A 13,700-nucleotide genomic window follows, 5' to 3' on the forward strand; every position below is an offset into this window, starting at 1 on the left:
AATTTTCCACTATATTTTTTTTCTTTTTTAGTACAGTTAAAAATAATCATACACTATAAAATGGCTGATATCATGAATTCAGTAAAATACAAGAATTCATTTTTTCATAACATGGTAGTTTTAAAAACCTAGTTGTTGAAGACTCAGCTGATAGCAATACCAAGGAGTCTTACGATTTTCACAGCTAACACACTGGGCATAGTGTATTGAATACATGCTGGAACTTAATCTGTGATGGAAGAAACAGATATAACAGAAAACCAAAAGAGAAATTGTCATGGTTAATGATTAGAAAAGAAGACAGATAGGAAGGGAATGGATAGCATATGATGTTAACAACCAGAACCTTCCAATTTGACTTAATTCTAATGGGTTTTCACCAAGTCTAGATCATACTGTATTCCTACTGGGTTCAATTTCTGACCTCAGTTTCTCTTTTTGTCTTTCAGAGCCCAGGTTTAGGAATCACACAACTTCAATTGAAAGAACAGCCAAAGTTGTCATGAGTGACCCCAATGTAAAAGTAAGAGAGTTAATAGGTACTTTCATTTGGTTGGTGGTGGCTTCGAGAATGATTGGAATTATTCCAGTTCTTTGAGGTCCCAGTGTGAAACTTCTTTATAAATAGCTCTGTGTGATCAGTGACATTATTAAAAGAACTCAACCCCAAAGACAAATTACATCCTAAATTACATACAGTTCTAAGGAGGCTTCCTAGTGGAACAAAAGACTTTTGCCCATCCCAACTCTGCAAGGTTCTTCAAATCGATTTTTTTAAGATGGTTATAAAGATGTGGGCCAAAGAGATAGCTCAGTGAGAAAATGCACCTGCTGATAAGTATGACAACCTGGGAATTAATCCTGGGGATCCATGTAGAAGAAAGAAAGACCCATTCCAGCAAGTTGTCTTTTTACCTCCGCATATGTGCTGTAGCATGCACACATACACACACACACACACACACACACACACACACAATAAATGAATGAATGAATGAATGAATGAATGAATGAATAGAAATGTTTAAGAAAAAACATGAGCTGAACAAGAACAACAATAGACAAGCTAATCATAGACAGAGGGAAGCCCATGAGGCCTCAACCCTACACAAAGAACGACAGCAGCTATGGTTCGCTAAGAGTAGAGAAATAGTCTTCCCTGGGGAAGAGCACAACAGCTGCTTATCCAATAACACATGGTCAGCCCTGAAATATACAAACAAGTAGCATACAGATAGAGGAGGTTATACATACGTATTTAGTAAATATATATGTGTGCCCATGTGTGTAGCAACAATTAATGAAAAAAGGGAGGTCGTAAGTATTAAAAAGAGCAAGAGAAGATATATGAGAGGGTTTGGAGGGAGGAAAAAGAATGGGAAAATGATGTAATTGTGCTATAATCTCAAAAATAAATAACTTTAAAAAAAAGACAATGCATCTTCTTCCCCCTTCATGAAAAAGCCATGAGTTCTCTTCTCAGCATGGATATTCTGTTTGTCAACCTGACGCCACCAAGAATAAGTTCTATAGGGAGAAGACTGCCCGATGTCCCTCGTGTCCCGGTATTCAAGTTTTTCATGTTAGAAAGTTGTAAGAAAAAATTAACAATTGTTTTCTGGTGGTGAGCCTAGCCTTTAATGGCTGAGCTATCTCTCCAGCCCAACAATTATTTTAATGTGTGTATGAAACAATACTTTGGAGCCAGTCCTTTATGGAAGCTTATGAAGAGAACAAATTCTTCTAAGAGATTCTGGGTTAAGTCGTATGAAAATGTTCCCACCTTTGGACGGTTCGTGACAGGAAATTGGAAGGTCAGCTCCTTTCTGTGAAGCAGAAAACATTTCCGGTTTATTACTCTTCCTCCAGGTAAGGAAGTCTACCCTTCTTCTCATCCAAACCATGTGTGAAAAGGGCTACATTGAGGCTCGAGAAGGATGGCCCTTGATTAATTATATCTTCTCCCAGTTTGCCATGTCCAACAGGAATCTGGTATGAACACACTACAGTTTTGATTATTGTCCTCCTTCAAGTACAGTTGAATCAATGGAGCTCAGAGAAACTTATGGTTCCCAAACATAACCTCGGTCTTGTCACTTTCCTTTTTTATTATTTCTCTAAGCCCCTGGTTCTCTCTGGTCCCTTCCCCCTTCACTAATGCCGTTTCTAGCTTAAAGTGAACACGCAGGAGTTTAAATCAATTTTCTCTGAAGAAGGAACCTAGCTTTTGTGTTTTAGCCATTCCTCCAAGGGGCACTTTCAGGTGGGGACTTGATTGACGTTAGGGATCAAGATCACTGGGCCCCCTGAGCCCTTTGGTTGAATCTTCTGCCCCAGAGTCTAAAAATACTCCAAAGTAAGGTTAAAAGAAGTTGTTTAACCTTTCTTAAAGGAGAAACCAGTGAAATCTAACTCCCAAGATGATGAAAATGAGGAGAGATCTATTCAAGAAACAAGCCTAGAGGTCTTAAAATCTCTAGACCCACTGGTGATTGGGATGCCCCAGGTAAGGGACTCTCTTTACCACTTAAGTTACTGTGATCACCTTTTTAGGTAGCTTCTCACTTCTGGGTAAAGACCTGAGTTTACACAAGGTGTATCCTTAGCTAGTTTGATATTCTGTTTGTAAGAATTACAATGTGATGCTCAGCACACAGCAGAGAGAGGTTTCTCAAAACAAGATAAACTTTATAATTAAGGAAATGGGTATGAGTTTCTTACATGTAGATAGCACATTGTTGTTCATAAGATCTCTAGCATATTTCTTCTCATTTTATCCTAACATACCTAGAATACTGCAAAGCAGAGAGGGTAGTTTTAACATACCCAAGCTCAGAGCACGTTGGAGACCAAGTTAATCTGAACCTCAAAGAGAGGCTCCTGAGAAACTATTTTTCTTGAGCAAAATCATCTGAAAATAGATTTTAATGGCTCAAAATCCTTGGCAGAACCAGGAGACAATCAATAGGCCCACTTCCTCCAGTTGTGGTGGATCTGAGGCTAGTATGTATTTCATGAGTTATTTGGAATATTTGCTTCAAAAGCATATTTTGAAGCTACATCCCAAACCTAATAAGTCATTATATCAAAGTCTACAACTGAAAAAGTGCAAGTATTTCTGGTATACACTAAAGTTTGAAACCTTCTGATCGAGGAGTCAGTAAAACAGAAAAAAAATAACATCCCAGAACTTGTAAGGGAGCCTAAGCTTTACAGAGTCTGGCATATCAGACTTCTTGCCTTGTGGTTGATGAAGTATGAAAATGTTAATCAAAGGCTGAATAGAGAGAAGATTCAGAAGTAGGGAGAGTGGCAGAGGCCCCGCTGAACACAAGGAATGACAGCAGCCCAAGCATCCTCTCAGCTTCATCCTCGCTAGGGCAGGCTCACTTCAACATTGGAGTTTGGGAAAATATGTGGGGTAATTTCAGTTGTTGCTTTGACAAGAAGAACCCTGGCATTGTCAAGGAAGTTCAGAGAGGCAGGACTACCCATGGCGCTTGCAGCCATTGCTCAAAATGAAGAATTTTCCTGCTCCACAGTCAAGAAGCAGCTCCAAGGGTTGGGAATTTAGCTCAGTGGTAGAGCACTTGCCTAGCAAGCGCAAGGCCCTGGGTTCGATCCTCAGCTCAAAAAAAAAAAAAAAAAAGAGAGAAGCAGCTCCAGGGAGAAACACCTAGCCACACTCACTACAACTAGCACTCAAACATGAATGTGCAGACATTTTGTGTCTTGATTTCTCTTTGACTTGACCTGAAGACTGAAATAATAACACACGAGAGACAAGTCTCTAAAACCGAGAGGGAAAAAGAAGTGAATATTGCTTACTATGCTTTCTACAGGTGTTATGGCCACGGATCCTGACTTTTGTGGTACCCGAAGAATACACGGGCACGCTAGACTACCTGTTCAACATCATCAGAATTCTGGTTATGGCGGAAGAGAAGAAGAAGCGTGACATCCAGGAATCAACAGCGCTTGTCATCTCTACGGGAGCTGGTTCGTACGTCCGTAAATAAAGCAGGGCGTTTCTTTTCTGAGAGATTCATTTCACAATGGCTCCCAGCCACACTTTGAGCTCACACCCAACCCCGATACAACTTGTCCTGGCCCCCTATGGTGATGATGAAAATTGCTTTCTCTTTCCAGTGAAACTCCCTTCACCGCAGCAGCTACTGGCCCGACTTCTGGTGAGTTACAAAGAATCAATGTAGGATAAATTTAAACTGATACTATGGACAGTTCCAGTTAAAATAAAATTCTGAGAAGACTTGGCGAAACACTCTAAAAGAAATACTAAAAATGCAATGGTGAATGTTCTGCTCTGCTTGTGGCATTCATAAAAATTATTACTGATAAAATTATCTCTCACTCTGAAACTCTTATTAAAACTTAATTATTTAAAAATAAGCACAGAATGCAGGTTCAGATCCAAGATGAGCCCCCTGAATTAAAATTAAAACAAATGTGTACTGAATTCCATCCATAAGTACCCTTAAATAAATCTCATACCTGCAGTATATATTTCTCTTCTCCCTATCTAGCCACCTATATATCACATAGTCAGACAATATTCTGCATGTTCTTATTTAATTAATAAGTATATCCAAGTGTTGATTTTTTTCCATTAATTTTTCTGTTCCTTGTTTCCATATTTTTAAGCTTTATCCTCAGGACGGGAAAAAAAAATGAAAGGGTTGCCTAAATATTACCTTTGCCCTTGAATAAGTATGAAGAGACTTGGGTTCTTTGTTAACAGAGTACAATAAGGCAAAGGCAGGTAGGCCTGCTAAATACATTCTTACTTGATGTTCATGTCCTCCTCCGCCTTTAGGTCATAGCTATGCTGGCCAGTTTAGGGAAATTATGTGGGGTCAGCGCAATAGGCCTTCTGAAGATAGTGCCTGAGGTAATCCATCCTAAGCTGGTAGACCTGTGGAAAACACGCTTGCCTGAGCTCCTGAGGCCTCTTGAAGGTATGAGGGAGTGTGGTTGGGTCTTTATGCTAGGAGGCAAGACCAAAAAGAAATAATGCACTGTTTATCTATTAATCCATAAGGCAAAACTGCCAAATTCAGGCAATTAAGGCAATGAGCTGGATAGGTTTTGTTTGCTTTGTTTTCCTTGACTTCTTGCCCTCTAGTTCTCAAATGGTCATGGTGATTAAAGCAGGAGTGGGGGCTTTACAGGAACTTACATTTTTGCTCTGATCTGTTCCCTTATGTGGAAACATTTTCCTTTGCTATGATCTAAAAAGTCACTACTTGCTGATGTATACCTCTAACTGTAATAATCGAGAGGTAGAAATAATCTTGTTCAAGGTCATTTTCAGCCACATAGTGACGTTTGAGGCCAGCCTGGGCTACATGATAAAATAAAAACAGAGCCTGGGTGATGTCTTGGTGGGTAATGACACTTGCCACCAACCACATCCTGGCAGCCTAAGTTGGGTCTCTGGAACCTGCATGATAGAAGAGAAATAACCCACAAAAGTTGTCCTCTGACCTCCATCTGTGTATGGTAGTATGTGTGCATTTACACACACACACACACACACACACACACACACACACACACACACACCAAAGCTTTCCAAAACAAAAAATAACTGAAAACATCATCATTAAAATATGCATTATGAAATTTGATCATTTCAGTTACTAATTCTGAAGTTAGCAAAAATAAGTAGATTTTATCATAGATTAGCGATACTCTGTCAATTTTATGAGAAGTTTAAAGTTGCCAACATTGTAAATTTCCTCTCAAAACACTCATCCTAAACAAAGAGAACCTTTGAAGTAGAACTGTCTCATCCACTAGATGTTGAGTAAGGGAGAATTGATCTTTCTTTACTTGAAGTTATTATGTCTATTTTCATTTCTAGGAAATAATTCTAGCATTGTGCTGTGGGAAACCATGTTGCTGCAGGTAAGGGAAGGTCCTGCACTGACTAATAATGAGCAGCCAGGTAAATGTGAATCCTCAAGAACTATTGACGATGGAGGGTAAAATCGGGTAGTTATTCCTCTTATCAACTAAAGTAACAGCAAAACAATGCATTTCAAAGAGGAGGGTGCATCTTTGGGAAGGTGACTAGCATGTTATCGCAAGCTCTTAAACCTTCTTTAGGTCATAATGGGAACTTAATGTTTGATCCTCACTTTTAAAGAAAACCTTCACTATTTTACTTACTATTTTTCTCTGTCTTAACTCTTGATTCTTCAAGAATTATACCCCCTTCATTCCTTTGTCATTCACAAAACAGAAATTAATGCAAATCCCATTTCTGTGCTCCAAAATGAAACTCTTCTCTATCTGCTTCCTGCTATCCATACCCAGCCCTGGTTTCTAAAACCCAAACAGTCGGTGCTGTGTCCTTTCTCCAGAAAACAACCTCCTCTATAGCCAATAAACTCCTTGGACTTTTAAACATAAACAATGCTGTGGGGGATATCAAGTTGCAGTCAGGAGTGGACAGGAGAGTTTCATCTCAGGAACCCGAGGGCAATGGAGGGGCTCACGGACAGCAAGCTTTTGGTCAGGCAGAATTCCCATCATCATCTGTCCACAAAGGAATTTCCTACGGCTTCTTAAGAATGGCAGTTTTCAGGCTAGCAGGGGGGCTCAGCAGATAAGGGTCTTGCTCCCAAGACTGACAACTCCATTTCCATTCCCCTACGGTGGAAGAAGAGAATCAACTCCCACAAATTGTCCTCATACCTCCACCCACGCACAACCAAGTAAATAAATATGTTTTAAAAATTACAAAAGTGCCAGTTTTTCAATGGTCTCCCCACAGTTCCTCCTCTATCTTTTTTCAATGCTTCTTTAAAAATCAGGATTTCTAGGAGTGGGACTGAAGAACTGCCATGTTTTAAAGACTTGGTGAAAATATATATATATATATTAGAAGATCTGAAAGTGGTGGCCCTGCTCAGCTGATCCTTGGTTTTCAGTTCCCTACTTCTTTTATACCCTCCTTCCTGTCTCAAAATCCTCACCCTGTCTGTATTCACTAGCTATTCTTTTAAAAATAGCTGTTTGCAATGGGGAATTTCTTTCTTCCAACAGGAAGCCTCCAGAGCAGGTCGCTTCCTTCTTCCAGGCTTGAGTGTGCAACTAATCTTTTTTTCAAAGCCGTGTAACATATGTTCTTTCCTCAAACTTCCAAGACTATTTCATTTCTTTTCCTTAAGAGGCCCACTAGCTGAGCTCTGGTTTCAAAGATGCATACAATCTTTTCACAGGCCTTTGACATTAAGTGTTCTTTTCTAAGCTTAAAGAGTGGAAATATAAGAGAAATACTATGTTTTTAAAATCCTAACTGATTTATGTCCTCAAATAAGATAAAACTTCTTTTTAACACACCATTCCATGAGGCAATACAAGGATTCAAGAGTCTTCCTTATGGTTCTCTTTGGGAATATCCAGTAAGTTCAGGAAGGTCTACTTCAAAGAGGGCAAGTTTGCAGAAATGCACCTGTGTCTCTGTTGGGTTCTTGAAGATATTCCATCCCCTACTTGAAAGCTCTCTCTCACATTTTGTAGGCAATAAGCCACACAAACATTGACTAATGGAGTTTTTCCAAATCTACCAAAACTTGAAAAATGTTAACTGCAATTTATGTTTCTGATTATATTCTATTTTAATCTTTGTATAAGTTTTGTTTAAGAAAGGAAAGGAAGGTACTTGCATAAAGTACCTACATATGTGTATTTTAGTATTAATAGGAATTCAGAATATCAAAAAGTAGTTTTAAAAATAAATGAAGGGAAAGTTTTCAAAATAATAAGTTACTTAATGAGAAAAGATGATCCCAGTTATAGATAGATAGATAGATAGATAGATAGATAGATAGGCTTTAGAAAGTAAAAAAAAAAAAAAAAAAAAAGTACCAAGAAAACCCACTAAATAGTAAACTTGACCAGGCAGTGGTGGTGCACGCCTGTAATCCCAGCACTGGGGAGGCAGAGGCAGGTGGATCTCTGTGAGTTTGAGGCCACCCTGGTCTACAGAGCTAGTCCAGGACAGGCTCCAAATCTACAGAGAAACCCTGTCTCAAAAAACCAAAAAAAAAAAAAAGTCAAACTCACATGTAACTTTCACTTCCTATAACAGTTGCTCAAGGAATCTTTATGGAAAATTAGTGACGTAGACTGGACCAGTCAACTGAGTCGGGACTTCAGCCAGCAAATGGGCAGTTACTCCAACAGCTCCATAGAAAAGGTTGGTTTCTCAACAAAGGGACTTTGGCATCAACCCTATGACCCAAAATGGCTTCTCGTGCTTTATCTTGTCTTCAGCACATCCAGAAGGAGAAAGGAGTGATTAGATAAAGGACTCCCCTTAGGTCACTTGCTGAGTGTTGAGTATTTCCTTCTTCTCTTCTCTCCCATGTAGCCTACCATGCCCATAAGACCACTCATCTTTAAGGAATATCGAACAATATGTTTGTGCTACAATCCAGGGATCTCTTCTAGAGGAGGAAGAATGGACACAGGAAGGCAAATGGCTGAGCTGGTTGAATGCCTGTTTGTGCTTTTGTTCCCATTATGTCAGTGTTACAAGCCAGGCAGCCAGAAATAATACTGAAATTGAGCAAAGTTAGAGGCAAGAGGTTGTTGAAAATCCAGTTCTTGAGTTCCCTTGTGTCATGTCCATAACTCTCCACACTGCAGAGTTCCATTCTAAATGGAATTTGAATCCAGGGTCTGCTATGTCCTTCTAATGTTGCCTGTGGAAAACTGTTTAAATCTCTGAATCCTCAGAATATTCATGGTTTGATATATTTCAAGGTTTTCAACAGGTGCAGAAGCAGGTCCCTAAGTGACGCAAGTAGTACATGTGTGCTGGGTATAAAAGCAGCTTTGACCATGGTCATTATTAGGTTAAAAATCATTCATAAATTTTAGTATTCAAGAAAAACATGTCTTAAGTTTTACAATTTCTAATACCAAGTGATTATTATTCATTATTAACTTCAATTCTTCTATATGCTTCTCCAAGTTCTCCCTGACTGACTCTGATTTGGTTCAAAGTACCAATTCTCCAGACTGGTCCCCAAAGCCTGGAGATGCAGGTTAAGACTAAGTAAGCAATGCCTTTTCCTCATTGCACAAATAGTCCCTGTGTACCTAAAGTCATACCATTCACCCAGCAGTTTCCAAACCTATAAGATCACTCCAAGATAATAACCTTCTAAAGAGGCAGACCAATTCTGATGGGTTAGGTTTTTTTCAAACAGTGTTTTACTCTGTAGCTCAGGCAAACCTGGAACTTCATGGAAATCTTCCTTAGGTTACTGAGTGCTAAGATAACAGGCATGAGCAACTTACTATACCTGGAGAGGCAGAACAATTGAATCCTTACACTGAAAATAAGTTAAATGTGTACCCAGTTAGATTTTGCTGCATAACAAGCCACATCTATCAGTTTGAAGTAACAGCCATTCATTTTCTCCACAATCTTGCACTTTGACAACTGTCTGGGAACTGGGCTTTGTTGGGTTCAACTTTCAGTCTTCTCAAGCAGACTCTCAGTGTGTACTAGAGCTTCCTTTGTCCATCATGGTCTTAGTTTGGACAGATTGTTTCCATATAGTCTCTTATTCCTAACTGGCTAGCCAACTTGACCTCATAAGTTAACAACACACAAGGGCTTCCATGGCCATGGGCATAAAAGAGACTTAAAAATTCCAGCCTGGAAGAGGGAGATATCCAGACGCCCCATCCCCAGCTGTGGAGCTACGGTCAGACATCTGCTGAGGAAAGGAGAGAGAGGCACTTTTCATTGGTTAGGGTTGGGGAAAGCCATTACTAGGTTTCCCATGCCTCGGTGGATGACCCCCGTACATAAATTCATATGGACAGCACTGGATAAAATGGGTTGAGAAGAAGATAGGAGATGTGCTAGAGAGGGCCAAGGGGAGCTGGAAGGAGGAAATAGGAAATGGATATGACCAAGGCATATTATATACACGTATACATTTTCTAAAAGAAGTTATGATAGAGAATGAAAGCCATGATAGTGTTAGGAACACTTCCTGAAGGCATGCAGAAGAACACCAGTGGAGATAAAGCCTGAAGGAAACACATTCTCCAAAAGAGAGTAAGTGTGAGGCACGCAGCTATTAGGCAATTATAAGTTAAGACCAAGTGCTTTTTTTTCCTTATGACTACTTCAACTCCTCCTCTTTTTCATCAATCTTGTTTTCCAAACTCTTAGAATCCTACAGTTCATCTTTTGTCTTCCAGAAATTTCTTTGGAAAGCCTTGGGAACTACCTTAGCATCCTGCCAAGACACAGAGTTTGTGAGCTCACAGATCAAGGAGTTCTTGGTCACTCCCAGCCAGTTGGGGGACCAGAGACAGGTGAGACCCATGTCAGTCCCCTCTTTTGGTGATAGCTGTTATTCCTCTCCACAGAAGTTGAGACAACCCTGGCTGTTTTGTTAACTAGAATTCTTAGTACATTTAGAAAGTCCAAAAGGATTTCTTTTCAGAAAAAAAAAAAGTTTAAATGTCAGTACCTTATTATTTTTTCTGCCAAGTCTGTAAAAATACTGCAACATGAATTTCAAACATTCTCCCTTAATACCCCCATGATGTGTCTTATGTCTTAGCACTGATTTCTTGGGAGTATGGTGATAACCATCAGGATGATTGAATTTTCAAGCTGAGAGTGACTTTAACAGTCATTTAGAAAGAGCAATGAGCACGAACCTAAGAGAGACAGAGAGATGTTTTTATTTACTCCCTGCTTAGCCTAGCTGGCAGAGCATGTACTACTGTGGAGAAAAGGAAAGGCTTATATTGAAAATAATGAGCAGCCCCCTCCCCATTAACAGAAACTGCTAAAAAAAAATCTTGTAGCATTATCTTGTTCTAAGATGTTTAAGTTTCTTTCTCTCACAGTAAATAGGAGAAACCACTAAACTTGATTGGGTGTGTATAGCTGCACCTGCACCACTATCCTCCTCTTCTCAAGGTGTGTGACCACCAGTCTCCCTGGGTGATATTTCTAACATGACTTCCCCATCATACTGTCCCTTTTCATGGAGCTGTACACTTGGAAGCAAAGTAACTTTGGGTCCAGTGTAATCATCCGTTAAGACTCTCACTCTGAGTTCTTAGAATTTCTCAAACTATGACAAAGTATGACATTCCTCGGAGCTCCTCAGATATCCTGTTTCCTCTCATTGAAGCTAGTGAGTGCCCCCAAACATCCAAGTCACTTAGGAATGCCATTGTTGGTGAGTTAAGTGCCCACACATGACGTGGTAAGTGAGACCATGCCTTTCTGTCTGTGCATCCTCACACACATGATTATCAATCAAGTAACACCAGACTACCAACCTTGGTGCTGTGTAACTCAGGTCCTCGGTAAAACTGGGAAGAATGGAACATATAACAAAGTTCACAGTTGAACATGAACTTTACTGAACATTTTCAGATGGGAGGGAGGCTTGAGGTTGAACTTGAAATAAATGAGAGAAGAAAACTAAGGTCTTGAGACAGCTCTACGGATTTGAGGGCCCCACCAAAGTGGAACTCTCCTGGCTTTCTCAAACGTTCTCCAACAGCTCAAGCGTTGGGCCAACTGAGAGTCTATTTGTCCAGGGACTGGGTCTTGTCAGGCTGGAATGACAGATGAATTGGACAAGAAAAAGCACGAAGTGTTATGAGACAAACAGTCTACAAGATTCAAACAAACTTGTATCTTAGGGTTTTGCCTGAGGCCACTGGGCCACAAGCTATTTGGTAGGAGCATGTGTGCCAAGGGCCTTCCCCTGTCGGGGGTGGGGCTTGTGTGTCAGAACTAAACACAGCACCCCCGTAGTGTTGTGTACCCAGATGAAATGTGACAGCACGCATGAAACAAGCTGCGATGAAAGACCATGACAAGATTCTTGTATGAATCGTAAGGAAGATTTTACTGTGACGTCCATATTGAGAAAGCAAGATGGGAAGCAGACTACGGACGGGGGCTGTATCATTAGAACAGGAAACAACCAGGTCTTGACAACCAGACTTCAAGAATCAAATCACCTCATATATGAGGCCATTTCAATAACGGTGTGGTGGTTCCTCAAAATTATTAATAAATGTTGCTGGTTATAATGTATTTTAGGCCTTTCATAATGCCCCAAAATAATTGGTTTTAGATTTACCCTCACCCCCCCCACACACACACACACACTCATCAGCAACTGTAGATATACAGGACAACAAATATGATATTCAGCCTCATTTGAATATCCCACAGTGTAGGCAGGTATCAAAGCTTAACACTGTACCACATAACATTTGTTGTACCACTTCTTATTTGTTGATCGGGGACAAAAGTTGAACTTAAAAAAATAATGTAAAAAAAAAAAAAAAAAAACCACCAATATGAGTCGTGCATCCAAACTCTTGGGTATCAGCTGTAGACCTCAGGTTCCTTGACCTTTAAGATCAGTCGCTCAGCTCTCTTCAGTGGCTTCAGGCATTTGTGCTTGTCCTGTGTTTGGAACTCTCCCTTGTAGGAATCCCAGCAACTCATGCTTTCCCTACAGTCAGGGCGCTGCCTCTGCTTGACCTGACTGTGTCTGTGTGAGAATCTCCAACCACCCTATTTACGCGGCAGATGTTCTCAGTCTTCATCAGCCGCTGCCTTCATATTGGCAGCGCTCGTCACCCTCTGGCGTACGCCAGCAGTCTTATCTGGCTGTGTACCCAACCAGGAAGGGGGTTTCAGGGTACTCTGTTCAACCCTGTATCTCCCAATGACCAGAAAAGTGTCTGTCACACCGTGGTAGGTACTCAATAAGTATTTATTGAATGCATGGTTACACTCAAAATCTGCTCCTTCTGATTTTAGGGGACAACATCTATTTTAGGATACTGCTCTGAGAACCACTTGGATATTGTTCTAAAAGTTCTTAAAACATTCCAAGACAAGGAGAAGTTTTTTATCAACCGATGTAAGGTAAGGTAAAGGAATAATTTCTTTTTTTTTTTTTTTCTGAAGCCCATAGTTACCTCAGAGGCTTACCTCTTCAGTGGACGTCTCTACTCCACACTATTCTTACCACTCTAGATTCTGAGCTTTGGCGTTGCAGGATGACCAGCTATATAAGGAGGATACTCCATTTTCACTGACACTAGTGCTGACCAGGAAAGCCTACATGTGTCTGCATTTGTCCAACCACAGCTTCCGTGACATTTACCTCAACTTCCCTGAAGGAGGGGTGGGGTGGACACTAACTAACAGAAGCTTCATGGCCCCACCACAGTCCTGGTTGTTCACATTTGTGCAAGCAAGAACATACCAGTTTGAGAATCACTGCAATCATCCCAATCTGGTTATTTAACCCTTGTGGTGGTGCACAGGATTAAGACAAAGTGTGAGAGAAAGCAAATTCCCTCACGTGATCTATATCTCCCTCTCCTTGTCTTTAAGGGTATTTTTTCTGGAAAAAAGAGCCTGACCAAGACAGACCTCATCTTGATCTATGGGGCTGTGGCCCTCCATGCCCCCAAGCAGCAACTTCTAGAGAGGCTTAATCAAGACATCATGGATCAAATCCTGCTTCTCTATAACCAATGTTCTCAGGTAACACCTGTCACAGGACTGCCTCCATTTCCAGGCTGGGGCACCAAACTAAAATCAATAAATAAGATCTAGCGTGTTAGAGAAATGAGCACATATTATCAGA

General features: G+C 40.4%; 1 protein-coding gene across 1 annotated transcript in view; it reads left to right on the forward strand.

The window, feature by feature from the left end:
- The window catches only part of Mroh2b (maestro heat like repeat family member 2B), a 57,461-nt gene that overhangs the window by 14,325 nt on the left and 29,436 nt on the right, over positions 1 to 13,700 (forward strand). Inside the window, exons 11-21 of the mRNA XM_036207344.1 lie at positions 450 to 523; positions 1,870 to 1,992; positions 2,393 to 2,506; positions 3,843 to 3,999; positions 4,150 to 4,190; positions 4,835 to 4,976; positions 5,885 to 5,928; positions 8,120 to 8,227; positions 10,255 to 10,371; positions 12,863 to 12,970; positions 13,445 to 13,597. Coding sequence (XP_036063237.1) covers positions 450 to 523; positions 1,870 to 1,992; positions 2,393 to 2,506; positions 3,843 to 3,999; positions 4,150 to 4,190; positions 4,835 to 4,976; positions 5,885 to 5,928; positions 8,120 to 8,227; positions 10,255 to 10,371; positions 12,863 to 12,970; positions 13,445 to 13,597 — 1,181 coding nt within the window. The remainder of the gene's footprint in view (positions 1 to 449; positions 524 to 1,869; positions 1,993 to 2,392; positions 2,507 to 3,842; positions 4,000 to 4,149; positions 4,191 to 4,834; positions 4,977 to 5,884; positions 5,929 to 8,119; positions 8,228 to 10,254; positions 10,372 to 12,862; positions 12,971 to 13,444; positions 13,598 to 13,700) is intronic.

Source organism: Onychomys torridus, chromosome 15, assembly GCF_903995425.1.
Source record: "Onychomys torridus chromosome 15, mOncTor1.1, whole genome shotgun sequence".
NCBI lineage: Eukaryota > Metazoa > Chordata > Mammalia > Rodentia > Cricetidae > Onychomys > Onychomys torridus.